Source organism: Syzygium oleosum, unplaced genomic scaffold (assembly GCF_021117445.2).
Source record: "Syzygium oleosum isolate NSW1041296 unplaced genomic scaffold, Sole_v2.1 Sole_v2.02, whole genome shotgun sequence".
Taxonomy (NCBI): Eukaryota; Viridiplantae; Streptophyta; class Magnoliopsida; order Myrtales; family Myrtaceae; genus Syzygium; species Syzygium oleosum.
This window is the reverse complement of record NW_026607486.1, coordinates 12,440,951-12,468,749: the sequence shown is the minus strand read 5'-3', so window position 1 is coordinate 12,468,749 and position 27,799 is coordinate 12,440,951. Positions and strand designations below refer to the sequence as shown.

The 27,799-nt window shown below is 37.3% G+C and overlaps 1 protein-coding gene and 2 long non-coding RNA genes across 3 annotated transcripts; 1 reads left to right on the top strand and 2 right to left on the bottom strand.

Moving 5' to 3' along the window:
* Window positions 1–15,045: 15,045 nt before the first annotated feature.
* LOC130135328 (uncharacterized) lies at window positions 15,046–16,512 on the bottom strand. Its single transcript, XM_056304163.1, has 2 exons — window positions 16,288–16,512; window positions 15,046–15,573 (listed from the first exon to the last, which is right to left on the bottom strand). Exons 1-2 carry the CDS (start codon window positions 16,325–16,327, stop codon window positions 15,176–15,178), a joined length of 438 nt encoding a protein of 145 aa, XP_056160138.1. The 5' UTR covers window positions 16,328–16,512; the 3' UTR covers window positions 15,046–15,175.
* Window positions 16,513–25,793: 9,281 nt separating this feature from the next.
* LOC130135750 (uncharacterized) lies at window positions 25,794–26,495 on the top strand. Its single transcript, XR_008814993.1, has 2 exons — window positions 25,794–25,880; window positions 26,200–26,495. It is a non-coding gene; the product is annotated as an uncharacterized LOC130135750 (long non-coding RNA).
* Window positions 26,496–26,991: 496 nt separating this feature from the next.
* On the bottom strand, window positions 26,992–27,799 carry LOC130136148 (uncharacterized). Its single transcript, XR_008815184.1, has 3 exons — window positions 27,753–27,799; window positions 27,507–27,568; window positions 26,992–27,085 (listed from the first exon to the last, which is right to left on the bottom strand). It is a non-coding gene; the product is annotated as an uncharacterized LOC130136148 (long non-coding RNA).

Here is a 27,799-nt window from a genome sequence, read left to right as displayed (position 1 = left end):
CACCTCATGCCCCAGGCACCACTTGCACATGTATCATGTGCGAATGACCCAGTATGTCGATAATGAACTCCTCATGATTCAGACCTTTCAAGCAAGCTTGACGGGGCCAGCTTTGACATGGTATATGTCAAAAGATGTACCTTCAAATCTTGGGATGATGTCGCTAATGCATTCCTCAAGCAGTACCAATTCAACCTCGATGTCACATTTTCTCGTGACGATCCCGAACACACTGAAAAGAAAAAGAGTAAATCGTTCAAAGAATATACCACCAAATGGAGGAATTTGGCCGCCTAGGTCACCCCAGAATTTTCTGACCATGAACAAATGAAGCTGTTCATTAAGTCTCTTCCGTATGAATATAGACACCGCCTGGTTTGTGCCACTGCTGAATCACTTAACCGGCTTGTTCCAGTAGGCGAACGCATCGAGATGGGATTGTGCGAAGGGTGGTTTACTGACCCGCCTCCACAAGCAATAGACTCGGCACGAAAAAGGAGAACGAGTTCTTGGCAGATGTGGATTTCACATACACCTAGACCATTCGCCCTCCCCCGACAGTTCAGATAAGCGGTGGGCAGCAGTCGGCCTTAAGTCGCCAGCCGCCCCAAAGATGAAGTAACAAAAAGCAATTCACTCCACAACCGGATCTCCGTCTCAGGTGCTAGCAATTCTTCAGAAGAAGGGCTTACTCTCTACTGAGCCGACACATCATAATCCTGAGAACTTCTCCAACTATGATCCGTCCAAAAAGTGTGACTATCATATTGGTGAGGTAGGGCATTCAACCGGTGAGTGTTACACTCTTAAGCATCGAATCTAGAGTTTGCTGGACAAGAAAGCTTTCTCATTCCAGACCGGTAGAGGAAATGGGTGCAAGCCCGCTTTAGTAGAACTACTCTCACCCTTTTACATGAATCCCTGAAATGGGGCCATCCTCATATTTTGTTCTTTGTCGTAATTTCTGTTGAAAGAAATGTTTTTTTGAACTCCCCCTTTCCTGAGGTTGTAAATCCACTTGTTCTAAATAATTAATGTTTTGAGGGCTTGAAGAAGTATCCCAAACTGGCTCGTTGATGATATCCAGCCATGCATGTAAAGGAAAGTGTTCTGAGGCCCGGGTTTCCTTATGTTTCCTCATTTCTAAACTTTTGAAGATAAAACGAACGTTCTATTATTTTTCAAAAGGACCGAAAAAAGAATGTTGGTAGAAGGACATGCATGTTCATAGGTTTGTTTTTCTAACTCACTCACTTCGTGTCCCAGAGTACACTCCCTTTTGATTTGTTATTACGAAGGGGTATTTGGAAATAACACATTAAGTCCCAATGATGGTGACAAACTAAAGAGCACATCAGACCGCGGCGGTGATAGCGGATTGATCCGATAAGGGCAATCCAGGCGTAGATCATCCAACCTTTAAGATGAAATGTGGGACAAATCTCATTACTAATAGTGTGAGATGTCAATCCCAGAGAGTCAGAGGGAGTGCTGAGCATTCTTTGACTCCATGATGAGCAAAACATCATTTCATACAAAAGTCGAGGGCAAATCAAGAAGAGATTACCTCTTTTGAAAGAAATAGGTATGTCCTATTCATTAACAAATTTTAGAAATAACATTCCACCATTTTCTTTTACAAGTGACGAGCTAAGAAGCACGTTAGACTCTGACATGCTGGCTAGCCTGATGGAGCATAAATGTCGAGACTTCAATGATGGAATACTAAAAGGATGTATCTCGTTCCATGTCTTAGCTCAAATCTGTGCAAACAACTAACGCGTTTTTCCCTTAAAATGCAGGAAATACTTAATTGGGAGAGTACACTAGGGGGCATGCAATCCCCCAGTCCATCAAAAAGAGTGTATTTCATTCCTAAAGTTCATCAACTTTAGCGTAGAAATAACATATCCTTTCCTGTTATATAGGACGAATTTGAGTAAAGGTTCAGCACAAGCAGCTGAAAAGGACTTTGCATATTTGGCCAAGAAAAAAGCTTGAGGTCTACTCATTCCTGTTATCGGGTTTTGTCAGGCTTGAGGTCTACTCAATTTGACTCATTATTTGGCCAAGAAAAAAGCTTAAGTCAATTACACCCCATTGTCCGCTAATCTAATTTTCTGCCTTGTGTGTTTGCTCTTTCCACGCTATTGGACATTAGCGACTTGCGTGTAATGTACCATGGGGACAGACTCAAAATTAAGCAAACGCTACATCGTCGTCACTCATCAATGCTAGCAATGTCGGACTAAGCATCATTTATCGAAGATTTTAACGAAGCGGGAAAATCCGAAACAAATTAATCGGAAGTCAATTAGCTAGAAGTATTTCAACTTCCAGTTTTCACAGATTTGCAATATAATGACTTGTAAAATCATTGTCTGATGTAAGGCGCTCTTGTTTTGTTCGAAATTGATTGTCGCAAAAGTATCCACAAATGTGTTCTTGTGCTCAGAACAAGAGCAAACTTAGGCTTATAGTGAGAACGGGTGCACCTTGACATTGACTTGAGGATGGAAAAAAGTAAAAGAACTGGTATTCCTTTTTTAACCTTTCCTTTCTTTCGGTTTGTGTCTTACGGAAAAGATTTTGCTGCGGAAGATAAGTTTGATTCTCTGTAAAAATTTTATTCTCTTAATAATGCCCTGCATCTTTCACCCATCTATATCTTTTTTTTTTTTGGTTGGACATCTATAACTAATTGAAAATGCGGATTAATGCAAGTAAAATCAACGTGTCTTCAATTAATTCTCCGGAAACGCGGTCGGTTAGTGCTTGACTAAAATTGTTCAATGCTCCCTCTTTTTTTATTTTCTTTAAATTTACCATAATCAGTTGATGGACTTCATCTCGCGTGTTACAAAAAAACTGAAATCACATAATTTTATAATGGTCTATAATATTATAATTTTATAATCACCTAGCTGTAGCTTCCCTCTCTGTCTAAACCTTTAATGCGCCAGGGCAAAACCACGCTTACACGCAAGTCTGCTTTTAAAGAAAAGGAAGAACCACACTTCGCTCCACATCGCAAGTCTCCATCATCATCCAGAGTCTCCCTTCAACTCTTTGCCTTTCAGGCACTCCTGCCGGAGGACTGCAAATGGCTCCCATGGCAAACACCATCAAAGGCCATAAAATGGTTCTCTTTGCCTTGCAGGCGCCCCTGCGGGAGAACTGCAACGGCACCATTAAAACGGGTAAGTTTTGGCACCTCATTTTCATGGATGGCCCCGATCTGTTGGGCGCATCCAACGGGCAATAAGCCATCGCCCACTGTATAATGCTCAGCCTCCTTCCCGTGAAAATCGCACTGCCATTTTCCTCCGCTTAAGGAAAAAAAAAAAAAGACCAAACAAATGGCCAATTACCCTCCCGCTGCTCTCGCAAGGCTTGTGGAACTCTCCGAACAGCGGAGGACTCGCGATCTCGAGCACAGCCGCGCGCTTTCAACTGCCACGAGAAATGGGAAGAGGTACCCAGGATGCAATTTCAATAGCAACGCCATGTTTATTTATTCTAAATTTCGGGCTTTTGTTTTTATTTGCTTTCTCTTTTCAGAGCGGTTTCTGAAGCGCAAGGAGCCTTCATCGAGGCTAAAGAAGCATACTCGTCTGAAGGTTACCGAGTGCTGAACAGAAGCGGACTGACTGTCCATAATCAGGAGCAGATAAAGGCTTTACTTGAGTTACTGGATGAAGTTGAACCGCCCTATCTGCTTTATAGGGTGACGGTTAATGGTCCGGTCCCGGATGAAGATAATGTAGACCCCCTTGTTCAACAAATGAGGCAGAGTCTGGAGGCGCGTGGATTCGCTCTCGTGGGAGGGTAAGTTCCCGCCTTTGATTTTTTTCTTCCCTTCTTCCCGGTAGAGAGGGAATACAGATAGAGAAATCTCTCTCCACCATACCGGAGAATTTCTTTTTAAGGGCCTCCTTAGGTCCAAGGATCCCTTCTCGCGGATGGGTATAGTTAGCAGTGCTCTCGCTCTCTTGTGTATTTTTTTGTTCCATTGTATTTCATTCTCTTTTTTATTTTTTAATTTGTTTGCAGGAACACGTACGCCCTTCCGAACACGGAGGCGAACGCGCAGGGATGACTGGGGAAGAAACACAGAGTAGAGTAGAGTAGTGTAAAGTGGAGGAGAAACAGAGGAGGAGAAAAGTAGAGTTGGAGCAGTGTAGGTTCCTTTTTATGTTTTTCTTTTGGTGTCCATTTACATTTTGAATGTCCTCGCTTGCTTGGGATCGAACCGACCTTTTTCACTTGTTATGATGGATGAAGTGAGTTGATTGGTGGAATGCCATCTGGTGCATAAGGTCGGAGCAAAAAGTTATGGAGTTTATTTCGGATTTGTTAGTAAATCGTACTGAAACTTATTCCAGTTTTTGTTAGATGTCTGGGTGCTTTCGCTCTCTGTTGTTTTATATCACGTGCCTTCTGGGGAAGGCAAAAACATAGTGTTTAAACTTCGAACGAGGAAGAAACAACTATCATCAGCTCACCAAAAGAAAAAGAGAAGGGAACACTTGCAAGCGGCTGACCATCTCATCTCCGCTGACTTGAAGCAAAACTCAATTGTCTCCATCTTCGACCAAAAGAAAAATAATTGTCTCGATGAAAAGCTAAGACTGACGTGAACAAAGGGCAAAAAAGTTGTTTCCTCGGCTGAACTTTCAGTTCGCTAGTGCTAATGGACTGAAAAGACCGGACAACTTCAAATACAGCTTTATCTTAGCTTTATGTATTTTGACACCACATATGAACCAGAGAGTTCGTTCCTTTTTAGTGTGCTTGAATCAATCGCTGAACTAAACTAACTTACAAAATCATGTGGGATAGAAGGATTTAGGCTGCTTTCCTAACATGTAAAGGAAGCGTTCGACGCAGAACAAATCAGAAGAGGTTGTTAAAATTATATTGACTGCGGGACGTCTGTTAATCGCAGACTTTAAGGTGCCGTAATTTTAGATGGCAGTTGCCTTCCAGGCTCTGCTCTGGTGTACCTCTGGAGAATTTTGCTTTGATGACCATGGACATATAGTAATTTGGGAATTTCGCATCCAATTCTAGGCAAATTTGCCGGAAAAATTGATAGATTCTTTGATTGAAGAGGTAACATATGGGTCCCTGAACTCAGGTATTTATACTATTCCAAGACATACTAATATTCTATAAGCAGAAATCTAATATGTTGTCCCCCCTCTCCTAACCCACATCCACTAGAATTCATCATATATTTCGTAGATAACATCTTTCATTTTACAGGCCGAAGCCGAGACTCGTTGTACCAGTCAAATGCGAAAACTAATTGATAAGATAAGCATGCGACAACGCCATAATGTGGACCTAGAAGGCGCGATATTTTTCTCGTAAACATGCATTTCCCTCACGTTGTTTCTGTAGAGGACTGCAACTATATTGATTGTATGCAAGCTTGCAGCATATGAATCTTTTAATATTTTTCTGGCTCTGTGCATCAAGAATATCGCATTCTGCCTTTCTGGATTGTCTCCAACCCCTCTAGCATTAATCCTTTTGGGGGTGAGTATCCTGTAGGCAGATTTCATGTTCAAAGGAGAGTTATAACTTGTTCCTTTGTTAAGCTAGAACTTACTTGGAAGATTTGAGATCTCAATACCAACCGGTATTGTTGAGCTAATTAGAAATCAATATATCGTTTTCTTTTAACAAATGTAACTATAATGAATGAAATTTATAATTTGTATATAATCATTTTCTTTTTCTTCTCGTGGTTTCATAATCTTCTATCTTCTGGTTGCACTTGGGTTTCAAGTTTCAAGTTTCAACACATCTCCGTGGAAATTAACCACAGTCATATGATTTATACACGAAGTATGATTGTATGAGTACACCAACTGTCATAGTAGTTGTTAGTGAAGATATTTCTAGATTTGTAGATGGTAAAGGGTGTTGGATCCTTAATCCAACATTGGGCTTATATGTAAAATAATTATGTGTTGCAGACTGTCATGTGAACTTAAGCCAATTAAAAGTGATCTAATAAGGTAATTGGGTTTTAATGTATCTGATAGGGTGTGGGCCTTTAATGTGTAGAGACTCTAGGGTAATTTCTATTTTTATGATGGGCTAAAGTAGAAATACCAAAAAGAAGGGATAACAGAGTAGTTATCTATAAAAAGCGGTATGGTCCCCAGATCACAATATCACAGAATACATAACGTATTCTTTCTCTGGCATCCATCACCAGAGAAAGAGAGATCCCAGAGAAATAATAAAGGACTCTCTAGGGGAATGCGTAGATCTAGAAGGCCGTCCGCACGACTCTACAGATCAATCCCGCTATGGATTTTTTTTTTGGTTAAAGTCCCGCTATGGATTCAGGTATGCTTTCGCTAATAAATCTTACAATTCTTAATGGTTCAGCATGTACGATCTATTTAGGTTGTGATGATGTACAAAATAATTAGGTTTTCTGTTTCTTACAATTGGTATTAGAGCTTACTCATGTTGGATCATGAGGAATTAAGTTAATTGTAAATTAGGCAAATCTGACCGTGAAAAAAAAAAAATCGCCGATTCTGGCCAAATTTCGATGACCCACAATCTGATTTTGGACTTAGACGGTCACACCGCCATAGGTAACAATAGCCCTAAGGTAATTCGGCATTTGGGTGTTCGCTGGAGGCTAATTGGGCGGTGGAAGTTTCGGTGGTTAGGGTTTGCAGGGAAAGAAATCTCCAAAATTAAGGCCAATTTGTGGGTCATTTTTTGCCGATTTTAGGACCTATATGGTCGTGCCGGCGAGGAGAATAGGACCCATGGGTTAATTTGTCTAGAAAAAGGCCGCATGGAGGAGAATAGGCGGCGGTTCGCGGGCGTAGGTTTTATTTTCTACCCGAAAGATCCCACGTGCCAATGCTGCGGTCCGGCGCGTGCTCCGCACGCGCTGCGCGTGGGTGTCACTTGCCCGGCGCTAAACACCCGCGTGCGCTACACGCGTGCATAGGGAACCTTGTAGTTAAAAAAATAATAATAATAAATAAATAAATAAAATAAGGGGTCAAAATTTTAAGTTCAATCAAATTCAAATTTGGGTATGTTAACGTGTGTGTATATATATATATATATATATATACATATATATATTGAGATGAATTAATTAAAGCAAGATGTCACCAAAGTGACCTCTTTTGTGGAAATTAATTTGTCTTAGAATATAAACGGTTGCGTATGTATAATTTTTGTGGATGTTGATCGGCCCAAAGGAAGGTTGATATTCAACAAAATTTTACATACACCTGTTGTAATAAACGCGTGATGATTATTCGGTTTTCGCATGTGAACAATAAATCGACCCAAATGAAGGTTTGTTGTTTGACATGTCCTTATCGTTAATGTTTGATTGCTACACCAAGATATCACTTACAAGTTAATATTGTTGTCCAAAGATAAGATATTAATGGAGTGCCCAGTATCTTGAGATGGGATTTACCTTAATTTGAATTCAATTTTCTCATGAAACTTATGTGAGTTTGGTTTGTTTGTTTGTTGTTTTTTGATATAGCTATCACTCCTGCTAATATTACTGCCAACACCAATTCTATTCCTATGACGAATGGCACTAACTTCAAATCATGGCAAGAGAACCTTTCAATAGTTCTCGGAGTCATGGATCTCAACCTTGCGTTAAGGACTGATTCTCCTCCACCCCTCACTGACAAGAGTACCTTTGATGAAATAAGGGATGTGGAAAGGTGGGAGAGATCGAATCGCATGTGTATGATGATCATGAAGAAGGCCATTCCAGAAGCATTCAGGGGCACAATGTCTGAAAAGATCACCACAGCTAAGGAATTCCTCGCAGACATTGAAAAGAGATTTGTCAAGAACGAAAAGGCTGAAATTGGTACGATTTTGACAAATCTAATTTCAATGCGCTATAAGGGGAAAGGCAACATCAGGGAGTACATCATGGAATTGTCTCACCTTGCTTCTAAATTAAAAGCACTTAAGTTAGACCTCTTTGAGGATTTGCTGGTGCATCTAGTTTTAATATATCTTCCAACACAGTTCAATCAGTTTAAGGTGAGCTACAACTGTTAGAAAGAGACTTGGTCTCTGAATGAGCTCATCTCACACTGTGTTCGGGAGGAGGAAAGGCTGAAGCAAGATAAGGCAGAATATGCTTACCTGGCCTCAACCTCTAAGGACAAGGGACACAAAAGGAAAAGGAATAAGGAAGCTACGAATAAAGCGCCTAATAAGAAACAACAAAAGAAAACGGATAATCCGGAAGGTACTGGTTGTTTCTTCTGCGGAGCTGAAGGACATAGGAAGAAGCAATGCACAAATTATCACGCATGGCGTGCTAAGAAAGGTGTGTTTTTTAATTTGGTTTGTTCTGAGGTTAATTTAACTTCGGTACCTAGATACACATGGTGGATAGATTTTGGAAGATGAGGTCGACATTGGAATGATGGAAGATGATCCAATCAACTTCCATCAAGCCATGGAAAGTTCTAACTCTCAAAAGTGGATCGATGCCATGAATGAGGAGATTAAGTCCATAAAGGACAATGACGTGTGGGACCTCGTCCCATTGCCAAAAGGAGTGAAACCCATTGGTTGCAAATGGATATTTAAGACCAAAAGGGATTCAAAAGGCGATGGGGAAAGGTACAAAGCTCGTCTTGTCGCAAAGGGCTTTACACAGAAAGAAGGCATCAACTATAAAGAGACATTCTCTCCGGTTTCTTCGAAAGACTCTTTCAGGACTATAATGGCCCTAGTGGCACATTTCAACCTTGAGTTGCATCAGATGGATGTAAAGACAGCGTTTCTCAATGGTAACATTGATGAGACAATCTATATGGTGCAGCCAGAAAACTGTGTCAAGAGACTCAAAGAATATGGTCTGCAAACTTAAGAAATCCATCTATGAGCTCAAGCAAGCATCTCGACAATGGTATTACAAATTTCATCAAGTTATCATCTCATTTGGTTTTGAGGTGAATTTGGTCGATGATTGTATATACCATAAGTTCTGTGGGAGCAAGTATATTTTTTTGGTATTGTATGTTGATGACATCTTGTTTGCCAGCAACGATATAGGCATATTGCACGAAACCAAGAGATTTCTATTTAAGAATTTTGAGATGAAGGATCTTGGTGACCCCACTTTTGTATTAGACATACAAATACACCGGGATCGTTCTCGGGGTATTCTTGGATTATCACAAAAGAGCTATATCGAAAAGGTTCTTAAAAGGTATGGCATGCAAGATTGCAAACCAGGCGACACCCCTATATCTAAGGGAGACAAGTTTAGTGTCAGCCAGTGCCCTAAGAATGACTTTGAGAAAAGAGAAATGCAGAAGATTCCTTATGCATCAGCAGTAGGGAGTCTAATGTATGCTCAGGTTTGTACGCGACCAGATATTGCATACATTACGGGAATATTGGGCAGATATTTGAGCAATCCAGGAGTAGACCATTGGAAAGCAGCTAAACGAGTCTTGCAGTACTTACAGAAAACAAAAGGCTACATGCTCACATATCGGAGGTCAGATCAGCTTGAGATCGTTGGGTATACTGACTCCGATTTTGCTGGATGCCAAGATAGTATGAAATCTACATCGGGCTATATCTACCTGCTAGCTAGGGCTGCCATCTCATGGAAGAGTGCTAAACAGCCACTTATAGCCTCTTCTACCATGGCAGCAGAATTTATAGCATGTTATGAGGCATCCAATCATGGAATATGGCTGCGGAATTTTGTCATAGGGCTGCGCATAGTGGATGGTATTGAAAGACCACTCAAGTTACTATGTGGCAATAAATCAGCAGTTCTATATTCCAACAACAATAGGAGCTCGTCCAAGTCAAAGCATATAGATATCAAGTTCTTAGTTGTTAAAGAAAGAGTTCAGAGTGGACAGCTATCTATAGAGCACATCGGTACAAACTCCATGGTTGCGGATCCGCTTACTAAGGGATTACCACCCAAGGTATTTCATGAGCACACTGCTCGCATGGGTGTCATGTCGATTGAGGATGCTCAGTTTTAGTGGGAGTTTGTACATTTAGATGCTTTTGATATAGATAATTTTTGTTATTTCAGTTTATGGATATTGGAAAGTTGTTTTCTGCAGAAATAAAGTTTTGATCAATTCACACTCTATTCTTGTTATAGTTTGATCTCATTAAGGTTTAAGGAGGACCAATTGGAAATAGGCATGTTAAGATCACATTACATGAAATTACCATGCCACACATCCACATCATAATATGTGCCATTTATTTGTATCAACATATGTGACCATTGAAGGGTCGAGTTACGATAGTTATAACAAAGGCCGCTTTGATCCTATGTTGATATGATTATTGGACCGGATTGGTTATAGATACACAACAGTCATGACAGAAAGTTGAGCTCATACAGTTATTTTGGCAAAGCATAATTATAAGGTATTACACATAGCCCAAGTGGGAGATTGTTGGATCCTTAATCCAACATTGGGCTTATATGTAAAATAATTATGTGTTGCAGACTGTCATGTGAACTTAAGCCAATTAAAAGTGATCTAATAAGGTAATTAGGTTTTAATGTATCTGATAGGGTGTGGGCCTTTAATGTGTAGAGACTCTAGGGTAATTTCTATTTTTATGATGGGCTAAAATAGAAATACCAAAAAGAAGGGATAACATAGTAGTTATCTATAAAAAGCGGTTATGGTCCCCAGATCACAATATCACAGAATACATAACGTATTCTTTCTCTGGCATCCATCACTTGAGAAAGAGAGATCCCAGAGAAATAATAAAGGACTCTCTAGGAGAATGCGTAGATCTGGAAGGCGTCCGCACGACTCTACATATCAATCCCGCTATGGATTCAGGTACACTTCCGCTAATAAATCTTACAATTCTTAATGGTTCAGCATGTACGATCTATTTAGGTTGTGATGATGTACAACATAATTAGGTTTTCTGTTTCTTACAAAGGGTTCTTAGTAATTAACTAAGCATCAAACTGTTGGTAAATTTTCTAAATGCCAAAAAAATGCTTAGAATTTAAGAACATAATGATAATTATTACAATTCATTACATCGTATCACATGTCTTTGTGATTGATTTACCACTTGTTGTGGCATCGAGCGCTCAATTAGTACGACTCATTGCATCATATTACATGGCTCTCCTCTGGACAGCCTGGATGAAAAATTTGACTGGGAGATGTGGAGTGGTTCAGGTAATTGCTGCATGTTCGGCAGGATGTTCATACTTTCTTGTTGCTATATTCAAAATCTGATTGTGTCAATTCAATTCTAAACTTTTTTTTTTTTTGCCAATTGAGTTCTAAACTTTTTGTTTTTGTGCCAATTCGGTTATAAACATTTGTTTTTGCCAATTGAGTCATAAACCTGTTATATTTGTGTCAGTTCAGTCCTTTCGGCCAATTTTGGCTGGTCGGCTCTGACGTGGACAATTTTTAATGATATTATTAATAAAAGAGAGGTAAAAATAAAGATAAAAATAAAAATAAATTCGAAAATTATTGAATTATTATTAAAAAATGCCAACGTAAGCGCCGGCCGTGCCACGTAGGTCGGTTGGCGTCCACGTCAGTACATCTGACCAAAATTAGTCGGAATGACTGAATTGGCTTTAAGTTAAAAGGTTTAGGACTAAATTGACATAATTACAAGGTTTATGATTAAATTGACACAAATGCAGTAGGTTTAGAACTTTTCTAACACTCTCCCAAGAAAGAGTATACTTAAATGTCTCACTTCGCTTGTTTATGGGATTTATATATTGTCTCCCTCTACATTGCTAAATTTTTGGGTTGAACTTTTTTACATGATATCAGAGTTATATTCTATCTCATCCCATGTGCAGCGCTCTCCATTCGTCCAATCCACGCATCATTCTCAATCCATTTTGCACGTGAGATGGATGTTAAATTTTTTCACGTCACTTATTTACAGCATTTGCATACTACTTATATACATGTCGTTTCCCTTCACCTACCACTTTAAGTTTTTGGGTTGAATTTTTTAACAATAAGTACCTCATTTGTGTTGTCCCATGACAACGAACCAGAGCAGACATGCACTTAATCAATGTGACCGAATCACTTCTTTTTGACTAGCACCAATATGAACAAAAAACAACCCGCATTCAATATTCTATTTCATGTTCATTAATATGAAAAATAATAGAAGATTGCGAATTCAACTGTACAATCTCTACAGCAAAAGTTAGACTTTGGTCATAGATTGTGAGGTTTATTATAATACGAGGGGCGGCAATCTAGATCTTCCGATCTAACTATTAAGACATAAAAAATATCCGTCTAGATACTTTTTTTTTCCGGAGTAATTGACTATATAGAACGGAAAATAATGCAAGACAAAAAGAAGAAATGGAAATGATTTTGAGAAAATATATAGGAGATGTCGCTTTCTGTCACTTTTCACGTTGTTTAGATTAGGGATGATCGGTTCCCGGTCCGGTCCGGTTCGGTCCAACCCAAGAACCGGGAACCGGACGAGGAGGACCGGTTCCCAGTTTCTAGGACCGGGGACTGGACTGGCTAGTCTTAGGACTGTGGACTAATTCCAATGGGACCAATCACTTATTGGTAAAGGCGAGAGGGAATTGGGAAAATTAGATTAGGTTTTCTATTTTTTTCAAAAATTTTAGAAAGTAAATAAATATATATTTAAAAAATTAGAAATATATATATATTTATCGGTCCGGTTCCCACCCTAGAACTGAGAACCGGACCGCCTGAAAACCGGTTCCACTTTTAGGAATCGAGAACCGGACCGATATTTCCAAGAACCGGACCAAACCGATCGGTCCGGTCTGGTCCGGTCCGATCCCGGTTCGAGCGATCCATCTTGCTCACCCCTAGTTTAGATGACGAAACCAAGTTGAGGCCCTTAGTCAACTTTCTTAATTGTTCATGCATGTAGCCTGGTTACGAAGCACCATCGACGAAGGAGGAATAATAATAAAGAGTACAATAGAGTGCAAGTTTTAACTCATGAGAGAAGCATTTTTCGATTCTCGGCAAATCTCCTTGCCTCGAGAATTAGACATATCTTTTTCAAATTTGAATTTGTTTGTTTAAAATCTGGGTTCTTTTACTTTTTTATTATTTTTCTCTCTCTTATTTATTTATTTATTTTATTCCATTCCATGATTCCTTAAATTAAGTCCAATAGGTTTTATCATGTAGAATCTGACCCATTTTCTAATTGAGCGTGTTAGAATAGCCTTGCATGGGATAATTGTTGGATGTGGAGTCGGTCCAACTGAATATGTTAACTGAGCTTACAGGTATCAAGCTTACTCTTATTTTTGTTCAGAGCATGCGGCAAAAGTCCAATAGCTTTAATCATCAAGAGGGAGTCCAAATTCGAGTCCATCAATATTTCCAGTTGGACTTGCTTTCACTCAATCCTTGGATCATAATTTCTAGTCCACCTAGCACATCCATCTCTTTTAGTGTGCATTCTATTCATAACCACGATTCTAATATCCTCTAGAATGCTCATAATGGCCTTGCACCTAGCTTCCACGCACCTCCTGTTGAAAGCTTCACTTAGATTATTACCAATAACATCACATTTAATGTTAGTATCAAAGAAGGCTTTGTACCAGTGTTTTGGCTCAGTACGGAATAGATCGTCATGACCTTGGTGAGTCATTTCCTTCAACCTCTGTCTATGAACCTCAAAATCTGACATATTAGTACTCTTAGCACATTTCCAAAATTGTCTCGTCAACTGCTTTCCTTTGTATTTTTTTCCCCAATTGGAATATATGTGCCTTGCATACATCCTATGTTCTGCATTTGGCAAAAGTTTAGCTACGGAAGGAATGAGACCCTGACAAATATAAAAACAAAAACAAAAGCAAAAGTAAAACATTAATATTGATAAGCGTTGCATACAATGTTGCAATCAATTTCCAAATGAGTCATAAAGAAGCATTGCATACCTTTTGTTAGTCATTTATCAAAGCCCAATCGTTGCCATTACACATATCAAGGTCTGATTTCAACAATTCGATAAATCAAGTCCTCGTGTCCTTATTTTCGATTTTTACCACTGCCCATGCCACTCTGGAACATTTGGTTGTTGGGATCCGTCTCTACAGTACACAATAACTCACCCTTGATCAAATGCCTCAAGAAACATCCATCCAATCCAATGATCTTCCTACATCCAGCCAAAAAACCTTTTCTACAGGCATCAAAGCAAATGTAAGCCCTATCAAATAATGGTAGAGAATCGGCAATGACCTTTCAACTTTTATCTTAAAATTGTTTGCGTGGCTTTCAGTGTAAACTCCCACAAGTAGTCATATATCTGTGCATACTCTTTCTTATAATTGCCTTACAGTTCCTTTAATACTTTTAGGTTTGTCCTTCTACACTGACTCAAAGTAACATTTACTCCCAGCTATTCTCTAACTAATTTCTTCAACTTAGGTGCATTTATTTTAGGCATTGCAGAAATGAGAATCATGAAGTGTTTAGCTAAGTAAGCACTAGACACTCTCTTATTCTCGAAAGTGACACTACATATATGCTCATCTATATACTTTTTCCAATGAAATGACCCAGTCTTGCTATCAAGAGCACCATAAATCATCCAATTACAATTTGTCTAGGCACACCTAGCTCTTACAAATCTAGTTGTGTTCTTGGTATATTTGATTGCTCTTTACTCAACCACAGAGTACCTCAAAATTTCATCTTTGAATTCAGTTGCATCCCTGAATGTCATGCCGACAAAAAATACCGCATTTGTACCATTTTGTTCATATGATGGGAACCTACTTCTCCTCCTTGAAATAGCAACATCAACCTCCTCGTCGCCCTTATCATTCAAACCTGATTGAAGACTTTCTTCCTTATCTGAATAACGGTACTCTGTTTCGTACCCAGAAGCATCTACCGACCGAGCCTCATCCATAATCAGTGTTTGGGAAGTGCCAGTTGCCTCACTATAAGCGCCACTTTTTACCTTATGTCTCGCTGAAAATTCCTTTAATTTTCTCCCTTGCATCAGCCAGTTCAAAACCATCACCGTCACTCAATTGTTCCACATCCACTAAATTACATGCATCATCATCCTCCCCCTCATCTAGATCCCTATTAGCAACCTCAAGCTAATTCTCGTCATCATCAATATTCCCAATCACATTATACAGACCTCCAATTTCCATTTCAGTTTTCATCTCTTCATCATCAACATGCTCAACATATAGGTCAATATTTTCAAAACGCAGATGATGATAAAATAGATCTATCACATCAGAGTTATCCCATAAATACCTAAAAGTTAGCCCGTCTTTAAGAGTTGTACTTCCAGGAACTCTGTAAAAGAGTTTCTCTATTTCACGCACACTCAAAGCCTCAATAGCTTCAATTATATTGGACAATGAACCATTATTTAAGCCTATTTCGATAACATCAACCCTTCCACCTACGTATTCCAATGGCGATCCAACTTGAAACTTACCTCCAAAGAAAACAGTGACATAAACTTTGTTCTCGGCCATTAGACCTACAAGGGGACAAAAATAAAGAGTAAACTTGCCTGAGCAGAAGAAAAATATTGATGATTTAACCGCACAAATAAATATTCTAAGAGAGAAAAGAGCATAAAAACAAATGAGAAAACAAACTCCATTGTACTATAGAGTTAACACTACAATGTACATGATGATGGCTCATTTATGAAGGTCATACTTCAACTGTTGATTAAAAATTTGCTTGCTTGGTTGCAACATGTTCCAGACAACGAACTACTTTAGCACAATCTTTCTCGAAATGGTTGATGCTTGGCATCATATGGCAATTGAGAAGAAATTCTAGGAAACGATAACAAATTCGAAAATTTCATATATAACCAGGAAGAATCTGACAGGCAGTATACACCACAAAAAGTGAATCAAAATTTCTCAATCTTTCGGCACACAAAATTTCCACCATATATGTGGTAAAGCAACTCACTAATAAGGACCAGAAGAGAAACATTTAGAGCTAATATCACGAGTCCAGGCTCAGCTCCACATAAACCAATCAAGAACCGAAGACACGAACCATTTCTCACGTGGTCGCGAATTAAAATTAGGAACCTAAGCAACTACCCTACCCTACCTCATTGCAAATCGCAATGCAAATCGAATCGGTCCGAACACACAGATCTTGACCAAACTAGAATAGAAACACACGCCGCTCGATACCTAAATGCTATAATGCAGAGAGCGATACCGACCTGCACAAGGAGGAGTCCCCGTCGCCGTCGCCGTCTCCATCGTCGAAGCCGCTCGATCCGTCGTCGAGACTCTCGTAGGACAGGTCTTCGCACGAACTCGCGATCAACGAAGAAGAGAACTCGAACTCTACGAACTCCAGATCGCAATTAAACTCCACATAACAATGGGCATCGAACTCCAACTCTCGAGGAGACCCAAAACGCAAGGGAACTCGAGATCATCAAACTCGATTTGGGGCTTAGGGTTCAAAGGGAGACTGAGTGTTAATTTCATTTAGAGGGAGAGAAAGACGACGATGACTCTGGGCATAGGGTTCAGACGACTTCAATTCGGAAGAAGAAGAAGAGATGTTCCAGCAGAGGTTGAATCGGAGCATACTGTTCAGATAAGGAATAAGGAAGGAGACGACGCTAAGGGGAAAGGAAAGAGAGACGTTCAAGAAGAAAGAGGGACGTCCATAAACGACGTCATTTTGCATACTTGGATATTTTTGCTTAAACAATTTTTCACGTAGGAGAGAGAAATGATTAATAAGCGCCACGTCAGCGTTTTCCGTCAGTAAATTTAACGGTGTTAACTTTAGGACTCGATTGAACCAATTTAACAAGTTTTAGGATTCGATTGCACTTTTTGCAAGTTTTAGGACTCAAATGCACTTTTGTGACAAGTTTAAGGTTGTAGTGCACTTGTCCCTTCATGTTATATGTTGGAGTCACGTCTATTTGCGTGACATGAGTTCCGAGGTAATTGCCGTACCAATTCTTATGTTGCAGCGTATTTGTACACTTTTTACGTACTATTTCATGCACACGAAAATCGTGCGATCGCACTTCCTACTCTAGGAAAAGTACTTTGCCTTATGCAGACCACATGTGATCACGTGAGCCTACTAATACAAATTATGATAGATTCTTTCCAAAGAAACTTGCTATATATATGTATGTATGTATGTATGATATGTCGATGCCTTTTTCTTATGTAAAGAAGACCGATGAAACAAAGAAGGTCTAGTTATCATTTTGCACAAATCTTAGTAACCTTAGGTTCATCAAAACCCCCCCATTCACTCAATCCACCGCCACTTGTGGAAGCCACCATCACCACCACTCGTCCAAACCACCATTACCGACACCAACACCATCCTTAGCTCTCTCTCTCTCTCTCTCCCAACAAATACTTCTTCTTTCTTTCTTTCTTTCTTTCTTATTTTTTTTCATGGACGTCAGTTTTACAAGAGTTTTGAATTTCGCACTATTGCTTGAATTTTCAAAATCAAGGTATTTGTAATTGATTTTCTATTTTACATAATAAAGAGAGTGATTTTTCAATTTCCATTTAATTTATTTAAGGTAATGGTCCTTTTCACTTTTCTCTAACATTAAAAGAAGGGCACGCTTGATAACCAAAATATAACATAAAAATTTCACCCAATTCCCATTGTATTTTACATTGAAATATCATATTCAACTAAGATCTTTCTCTCATTCTCTTCTCCTATATATGGAAACGAAATAATCAATAAAAAAAATTTCCTGTAAAAAAAAAGGAATGTGTAGTTCAGTTGGCCTTGAATATGTGTAATTCCGCTATCATTTTCCAAGTTATTGTATTTTAAATTTATCTAAACTGAGAAATTGTTAAATTAAAATGACCCCATTTAAAAATGATTTAACCAAAAATAAGTGAATTATTTATATTCTCCCGATCTCTTGTCATTCCTTTTGTTTTATTGGAAGTCAAAACTAAAGCTCTTCCACTTTCTAGGACAATTAATGAAAACGTCTGACCATCAATTAATTTGTTATTATTTCAAGAATTTTTGAAAAAAAATTTCTTTGGATTTTTTGTTATTAAAATAGTTAAATTATATAGTTTTAGGGGAAATACCAAGTTTGGGGGGCCAACAATCGTCCGACTACCACATCAATTACTAATTTTTTCTGCCAAACGATAAATTAATAAATTAAAAGGTTAATACCATGAAAAATACCAAACTTGTACATTTATGATAAATTTACCATAAATTAATTTTTATACCACCAAAAACCCCAAACTGGTACATTTGTGACAAATCTACCATCCGTTAGTTTCCTTCAAATTGGACTAATATCACGAAAAATTATAAACTGGTACACATGTGACTTACGGAGGGTAAATCCCAAACCGGTACACCCGTTAACTGTCATGTGTCATCCAACTCAGCAATTTGATGGTAAAATTCTGACGGAAACTAACTGAGGGTAAATTTGTCATAAGTGTATCGGTTTGAATTTTTGGTGATCAAAAAATTTAATTTGGAGTAAATTTATCATAAATATACCAGTTTTGGATTTGTCGTGATATTAACCCTGAATTAAAATACACCTTCAGTCAGTCTACGATGGAAGGAAGGCGTGGAGGCTTGAGAAGAGAGGCGCTTGGAGATGTCAATCGCGGTCGTTGGTGGAGTTGCTGGCGAACGGCCAAGATATTGTCAGATCGATCCTTCTCAAAACTTAGATGTCAATACATTGTAGAAATCATGACTGGTCTATTTTTTTACATTAAAATTTGTATTATGTTACACAAATTACGCGAAAATAGAAAAATCACTATGTTTTAAGGACTATAATCGTTATATCGATAAAAAAAATTGAATATCAATGCCTTTCTTTAAAAAAATTAGTGATATGAAATTCGAAAATTCTTCTTAAACCTACGTCCATGAAAAAGTTAGGGTTAATACCACGAAAAACTCCAAACTGATACACTTGTAACAAATTTACCTCAAAGTAATTTTTTGACCACCAAAAACTTCAAACTTGTACATCTGTGACAAATTTACCCTCCGTTAGTTTTCACTAAATTTTACCATCAAATTGCCGAGTTGGATAATATGTGACAGTTGACGGGTGTACAGTTTTGTGTTTTACCATCTGTTTGTCACAAGTGTACTAGTTTGTAATTTTTCGTGATATTAATCTAATTTAACGGAAACTAAAGGAGGGTATATTTGTCACAAATGTATCAATTTGGAGTTTTTGGTGGTCAAAATATTAGTTAGGGTAAATTTGTCACAGATATACCAGTTTTTGGGATTTTGGTGGTAAAAAATTTAGTTTGGGATAAATTTGTCATAAATATACCAGTTTGAAGTTTTTTGTGGTCTTAAGCAAAAACGAAAATACGTTTAAACATAAACAGAAAGTTGAAAACCATCTACCTACAAGCTCCACCTCTTTTTACTAATTATGATTAATTTTTGTTGCATGAACATATATGTGGATGTGATTCCCATTCGTCGCCATCTCTTCATTTGAAATTAAAAATATTTCCCACTTTTTTTTTAACTTTTTATTTCAAAAGGTTTTTCCTTGGGAAAGTGAAGATATGGGCCAATTCAGTGCAATCTAATCTAGTTTTGTATTTCGTTTACATGAGATTTTGTCGGACCACTGTTAACTATTCTAAAAATTTAAGCTGTTAGATGAATGCGTTATTTAATATTTAATTACTCTAACAGTTTATGTGCAATAAATAATAAGCACACCTAAAAAATAAACACCCTTTCAATTCCACTACATACAGACCAAAAAAAAAAAAATTCCACTACATTATACTTCGCCATAACTCTCTCTCTCACCCTAATCTATAAAAAAACAAAACCCAAAGAATCTGTCAATTAGGACGCGTTTGGTAACGCTTCTGTTTCTCTATTTTTCTGTTCTTCTGTTCCCTGGAACAAAAAAAGAACAGAAATCCGTTTGATACTGCATTTTATTTTTCTATTTCCTGGAATAGAAAAGTGGCCAAAAAATAGATTTGGAACAGAAATAAGAAGTAGAAAAAATCTACTTCTTTGTTCTTAGAAATAGAAATAGAAATAGAAAGGTCCGGTCCTCAAGCTGCGACCTCAGCTCCTCCTCCATCCTCCGTCGTCTGCAAACCGTCTCAAAGCACCGGTCCGGTCCATTCTCGGCCGAAATAATAAAAAAATTATAAAAAATTAATTAAATTATAAAAAATTCCAAAAATTCCAAAAATTCCAAAAAAATCAGAAAAATTCTCAGAAAATCCATAAAAATCAGAAAAACTCAGAAAATCCATAAAAATTTGCAAAATTCCAAAATTGAAAAAATTAAAAAAAATTCATAAAAAGCTTTCTGGAAAATAAAAAGAGACAAATTTCGGGAAAGTAAAAAGTTTTAATAAACTTTTCCCCAAAAAAACAAAAATAAAAAATTCACATAATGGCTTAGAATAAATTAAAAAAAAATTTGAAAATTCATAAAAATTAGAAAAATTTCAGAAAAATCCCATAAAAAATTAGAAAATTAAAAAAATTCCCAAAATTCATATAAATCAGAAAAATTCTCATAAAATCCATAAAAATCAGAAAAACTCAGAAAATCCTTAAATATTTGCAAAATTTCGAAATTGAAAAAATTAAAAAAATTTCATAAAAAATTTTCGGAAAAATAAAAAGAAACAGATTTAGGGAAAGTAAAAAATTTTAATAAATTTTACCCCAAAAAAATACAAAAAAATTCACATAATGGCTTAGAATACCTGCGGCCACCCACTTTGAGTGAAATTTAAATTTTTGAGGTGCCCAAGTGGTATTTTTGAAGATTCCTTAGTTGAGGGATTAAAAGGGGTTTTAAACCCCTAAAAAGGATTAGACAAACCAATAAATCATGCTTATTGGTTTTTTTCACTTATAACTTGTACTTATAGTTAAATAAAAGATATAGATTTGAATGCAAAAAATTGGGAATAGAAATTTTGTGCAGTTACCAAACGCATTTATGTTCTTTTACCAAACGCATTATTTTGCTTAGAAACTCTTCCAGGAAATAGAAATAGAAAAAACTATTTCTGAAAAGAAATTATTCTCAGAAATAGAAACGTTACCATACGCACCCTTAGTCTACCCATAGACTGTTGTCTTTTAGATAGGCTACTCTTCCAAGATGACATAATCGTATTGATGGATCATCAAGAGAAGATTCTTTTGTCTTATAAGAAACATGAAGGAAGACATTGATGTTTGATGATAGTTCATGAAGCAATTCTTGTTTTGGATTGGCAGGTGCATGCACTTATTGTCCCAAAGCTGTATCCACAGCAATAGATAATTCGAGACAAAAACACACCACAGCGAGATTAACACCTAAATTAAAGCTCGGATAATAGATGTTAAACACTTCATGATTTGTCATCTAGCGTCCATGAGATCTTTTTTGTCCAATTGTAAATCATAGAGATTCATCACACTAAGTGATCATGCCATGTTTTTATGTATATTCATTAGGGGTGAGCATTGGACTCGGACTGGATCGGCCGATTGTAGGCGATTCCTAGTGCCTAAAATTTCGAACTGGTGATAATCGGTTCGGTTCCCAATTCTTATGAACCGGATCGATAATTTTTCTTTACAATTCTTATTATTAAAATGCATTTCTTAAAAAAACTAATCGAGCTCTCATTTTGCTTCTTTCTTGTTGTTTTTGTGGAACAGTAATTTCATCCCCTTTTTGAACGAATTAATTGGAATTTGGCTAATTGCAATTGGAGTTCAGCCTTCGTGTTTTTTGCCCGCTCATCCAAAGTGAATGAGAACGTGATGAAGATGGCCCTAATTGATGGAGATAGAGTTGACAGATTATGATGGCAAAGCTGGCACTGACAGATGGGAACAGTGATCAACGAGACATCGCATTGTTATCGAATCTTCATGTTTACAACAAAAGGATTTAAAATCCTACAAAAGGGCTTAAAAATTGCAAGATCAAGGCTTTAATCAAAGCTTCTTTCTTCTCTTTTTGTGTATGGTCATGATCACAACAGTGCAGTGAATTAAGAAACTAGAAATCACGATTGATGACATTTGCACATTCATTACCTTCTCCGACCTCTTATCAAGCTTTTGAGATAAGTTACGATACTGCACACGAATTCATTTAGGGCCCGTTTGGTAACGTGCCAAACAGTAAAAATTTCTGTTCTTTTGTTCCCAGAATCAATTTGGGAACAGAAATTCGGTTGTTTAATTTTTTGATTATGGGCACAAATTTGCAAGAATTTGTTCCCAGAATTAGTTTTGGAACACAATCAAGAATAAAAAAAAAATGTCCGACGTGAGGGCTGCCCTCGCCGGATCTGGCGAGATTAAAATATTTTAATAAAAAAATTTATTAATAAAAAAAATTTACTGACCATGGCTTGCGACCAGGCCAGGGCCCAAAAAAAGAAAAAATATTTTCAATAAAATGTCTTAATAAAAAATAATTATTAACAAAAAATATTTTACCTGCCATGGCCAAAAAAAAATATATTTTACTGGCCATGGCCAAGAAGGAGGAGAAGAAAAAAAGAAAAGAAAAAAAAAAGAAAAAAGAAAGAAAGAAATATTAAAATATTTAAAAATATTATTAATAAAAAGAAATTTTGTGCCGTTACCAAACGCATTTATGTTCTTTTTCTATTTTAGAAATGGAAATTTTGGGTCGTTACCAAACGCCTTCAAATGCTCAAAATCAGTTCCCGGGCATAGAATCAAAAAGAATTATTTCTAAGCAGAATCAGTTCCTGGGCATAGAATCGTTGCCATGCGTACCCTTATAGGTCTTTCTCGATATATGTAGAGCAAAAGGAAAACATTTTCAAAATTGTGAAGCACTGCGTGAGGAGTAGCAATAGAACAGCTTTATTCAATGTTTCCAAATTCGAAGGTGTTGGACCCTCTTTTGAAAAAAAAATAGTATTTAAAAAATGTGCTTTCATTATTAAAATATAAAAAAAATATGAACATGCAGACTAAGATATTGGATAAAAATTGCACGAAATGGAGATGTAATAATATTTTAAGAGAACTAAGACAATACATTCTACAACTCAAACACGGCAAACTAGTATACGAATAATATTTAGAATTTGATATTCTATAACTACACTTCGCCGATCTAATATTCTTTCTTATTTTCTTTTATTTTCAAATAAATATCTTTATTTATACTATAAAAAATCATGTAATTTTTTTATATCTTTTAAATATTTATTTTGTCTATATCTTTCAAAATTTGATATTCCAAGTCTGGAAAAAAATGAATATACTTTCTTTCTTTTCAATTAAATAGTAGAGTCTACCCGTTGTGAAAGACAAATATATATATGTAGCTCAAGCCATATCTCTACTACATGTGTAAATATACTACATATGTAAAGTAAATCGAAGAAAGATTTCGACCTCAATCTTTTTTTCAAGAATTTCCATACAAGCCCACGCAAAGTTGTCGTCATGAATTTCAGTTTAATTCCCTAACCAAAGGATAAAATCAAATTCAAGTTGATACGGACAATTTCTTACCTTTTTGAAATATAATCTATCTCGATGATTTAGTATATCTTTTTCTTGAAAGATCTCAAATTTTGAAAAGTTATTTCATTCTTTATTTAAAACTTTTTTCACTGTTTTGTACACAAACAACGTGTGTTGTTTTTTTGTTAGTTGAAAAAAAGAGAAAAAACAATTACATGTGCATTTGATGCCTTGTCTTTAGTCACAATCATTTGCCATCCAAATTGAAGATTGGATCTAGGGTTTTCTTGTTAAGTGAAGTCATTTTCCTTTGACCAATTTATTTTTCCATGTTAAACACTGAGAAATGGAAAAAGAAGAAGAAGGTTTTACGGTATAATAACATCCTCCATACAAGCACAGCCTAGTTGGAACGGACGTTAAAACTATGTAGCTTAATTCAAGCCCAAACAATAATATATACACTAAATGAGTTAATCTGAGTCGAGCTTGACCTACTAGAGATTTCCCAAAGTCGGAGCTTGAACTTAGGTAATCAAGCTTGATCGCACATCTGGATCTATTATAGGGTGCCTGATAATCGGGTTTTGTCAGGCTTGAGGTTTACTCAATTTGACTCATTATTTGACCAAGAAAAAAGCTTAAGTCAATTACACTCCATTGTCCGCTAATCTAATTTCTGCCTTTTGTGTTTGCTCTTTCCACGCTATTGGACATTAGCGACTTGCGTGTAATGTACCATGGGGACAGACTCAAAATTAAGCGAACGCTACATCGTCGTCACTCATCAATGCCTGTAATGTCGGACTAAGCATCATTCATCAAAGATTTTAACAAAGAGGTTGTTAAAATTATATTGACTGCGTGGCATCTATTAATTGCAGACCTTAAGCTGCAGTAATTTTTTATGGCCGTCGCCTTCTGGGCTCTGTTTTCAGATCCAATTCTAGGTAAATCTGCCGGAAAAATTGATAGATGCTTTGATTGAAGAGGTAACATATGGGTACTTTGGTGGTAGTATTTAAGGTGAAACTCAGTTTTTCTTTTGTCTGCTGTTCTGGTTTCTGGAAAAGGACGCCTCATTCATGAATTTTTACTTAACAAGTAAGCATCAAGAATTACAGTATTACTATCCCAAGACATACTAACATTCTATAACCAGAAATCTAATGCGTGCGTCCCCCCTCTCCTAACCCACACCGCTAGAAATCATCATAGATTTCTTAGATAACATCTTTCATTTTACAAGTTGAAGCCGAGACTCGCCGTACCAGTCAAATGCGAATACTAATTGATCAGATAAGCATGCGACAACACCGTATTGTGGACCTAGAAGGTGCGATAATTTTCTAATAAGCATGTGTTTCCCTCATGCTGTTTCTGTAGAGGACTGCAGCTACATGGACTGTATGCATATGAATCTTTTAGTATTTCTGGATTGTCTCCACCCCATTTAGCATTAAGTCGTTTTGGGGGTAAGTATCCTGAAGGCAGATCAGGGTAATAACTTCTTCCTTTGTTAAGCCACAACTTACTTGGAAGATTTGAGATCCCGATACCAACCGGCGTTGTCGAACTAATTAGAAATCAATATATCTTTTTCTTTTAGCAAATGTAGCTATAGCGAATGAATTTTATAGAAAAGTATTTAATTGTTTTTTTTTCTCATGGCTTCATAATTTAATTTTAAATTAAATGAATTTACTTTACGATATTTATAGATATATATTCAACATGGCTATCATTTTAAAGATTCCAAAATGATTTTTCATACAAATTTCGAATTTATAATAAACAAGAGATTAAATACGTTGACCCGTTGAGTGACAATCAATAAATTAAAATTTAGAGTTTGAAGGTGCGCAGCTTCATCCGCGGTACTAATTATTTATGACAGATCGATTCTCAAAGTTAAAAATTTGTGCCAAACGTAAAAAATTTATTGTAAATAAAATAGGTAATAGGAAGATGATAATGACTAGGCAACCATTAGGTGTAATGTGGCCATGAGAAGATTTATAATTTGGGAAATAATTTTCTAAGAGATTTATTTTTGAAATTACTTATTTACAGAGATACAATTTAGAAGAAAAGTCAGCTAGAATATGCACAATATATCGAAGAAATATTTAACCCGATTGATTTCCTATTCCGGATGTGTGAACAATGCCCTTACAAATCTTATAAATTGACACAAGCACCAGAAGCTGCGGCTACGACACTATCTGTTGGTGATTTCTGCAAAGATGGTGAAGCTCTCGCTCTTCTTCGTCCTGGTGATGCTTGTTTCAGGTTCTTCTCTCTCCTATCTACGTGATCTCTTCTTCCGTTTCGCTGGCTACGGTGCATCGAATACGTGCTTACATTCATGTCTTTCATGTATTTAGCTATTTCAAAGCTATAGCTCATGATGTGGTAGAGTGTATGATAGGCATAGTTTTTTTAGTTCCTTCATGTAACATCACCATGCACGGGTGGATCGCCCTTCGGAAAGGCGGTATTTTAACGTGATGGGCCGACCGGACGTGTCTTTATAGTGCGGGATCCTTTGTTCATGTCAAAGGCACGAGTTGATGAGTAGTGTGTGATGCCCCTAGTTGCTCCCCCGCAGGTCCTTGCAGCAGCAACCGCATACGTGCTGATGCGCAAAAGTTGTGCGAAAAGATCATCGAACGACGCGGCTGCGAGTTCTACAATTGCACGAGGCACTGTTCCGAGGAGTTCGGTTCGGTCAAGGCAAAATGCATTCGTAATCCTAGCAATCGCGGGTTTCACGCCTGCGCCTGCTACGTCCCTTGTTGACATTGGTTTTGGATTTGTGTTGGCCATCTCTTATTAGAGCTCTGTGGTCTTTGCTCATGCCGGTTTTGATAACGGAAATAAATTGTTGCCAATGTTAAAGGAGTAGTACTCGTTCTCTCGCATGGTATCAACTTCTCAGATAATGGACATGCAAACATGGAGTCAGTAGTCAAATCAAATCCTTTGCATTGCCAAAGTTGTAGATGACATGCGTTATCGTCTCCCATATCACCCCCAAGCCATCCAACACACGACTGCCGAATTCATCTTACAGTAACCCGGCAGGTACATGATGAGGCATTCTCCGCAAAGCCATTAAAAGGCCTCTACCATGAGCACGGCCGTGAATAATCAATTATTAATTTACATACTAGATGATACTGACAAAACTTGCAGAGTTGCTGCACAAGACCGAAATGACCATAAATCAGAGTATGCGTGTACAAAATCCACTCACATGCTCACCAAAATTGTAAGTTCACACTTCTGTTCGAATGAATTGTCGACCTTTGTGGCTCTCTTGTAGCCTCAATCAGTCGTCCCAGTAAGTTATCAGCGTGCATATGTGATCTAAAAACGACGTATATCAAACCCATAAGGATATGCCTATGTCCACTTCGGGGATAGTTCTTTCCACGTAGTTCTGGTCGACATCCATCCCAGTCCAGGAAAGAAATCAGATCGGTAAAGGATTTCTGCAAAATGTATTAAAAGATTACAAGAAAAGAGAAAAGAGAGATGCGGACAAGGAAACACACATCTTAGACAAGAAACGTTTGATAAGGCTGTGAAGATGAATAGACGAAGCTTCAAACTTGAAGCCATGGTAAAATAACAACCACTTAACTTCAGCAGCATCTTCAAATGATATTTTCACATGTGGTAGGCAGTGTGTAATTACTTATCTTTGCCACTTACGTAAAAGTCATTGTCCATTTATCCCAAGCAAAGTTCCAAAGCTTTCGAGCACATTCGAAAAGGAAGAGAAATAAGATCGTGTGCACGCATGAAGATGTTTAATATAGCACTCAGAACCACGGACTGCAAAAGACCTCTTTTGTTTCGTTTCTTATTTCTTGGTGGGAAACTAAAGAGGCAGAGTTCATGAGAATTTACCTGGATCATGCACGAATTGCTTTTGCCCATTGTCATTCCATGACGAAACAGCCATAATGGTCCTGACATAGTTCGAGATGGAAAATTGCAGTAAAGTTCATAATGTGCGTTTTCCTCCGTAGAACTCAGGTTCGAGCCTAGGCCCAATAATTTTATTTTTAAAATTCGAAGTATTCTCTAACAGTTAGTTATTATATATTTTAATTCAAATATCCAATTATAGCTTAGGATTTCCAGAATTCATACCTATCCTTTTCCATGAGAGCTGCTGTAGCCTCAAAATACTAAAAAAA

What these genes read in the sequence shown, in the direction of transcription:
- LOC130135328 (XM_056304163.1), bottom strand. Translation starts at nt 16,327, where the DNA reads ATGGAGACGGCGACGGCGACGGGGACTCCTCCTTGTGCAG. An exon ending in GGGGACTCCTCCTTGTGCAG is followed by an intron (nt 15,574 to 16,287) that starts GTCGGTATCGCT and finishes GTCCCCTTGTAG; the next exon opens with GTCTAATGGCCGAGAACAAA.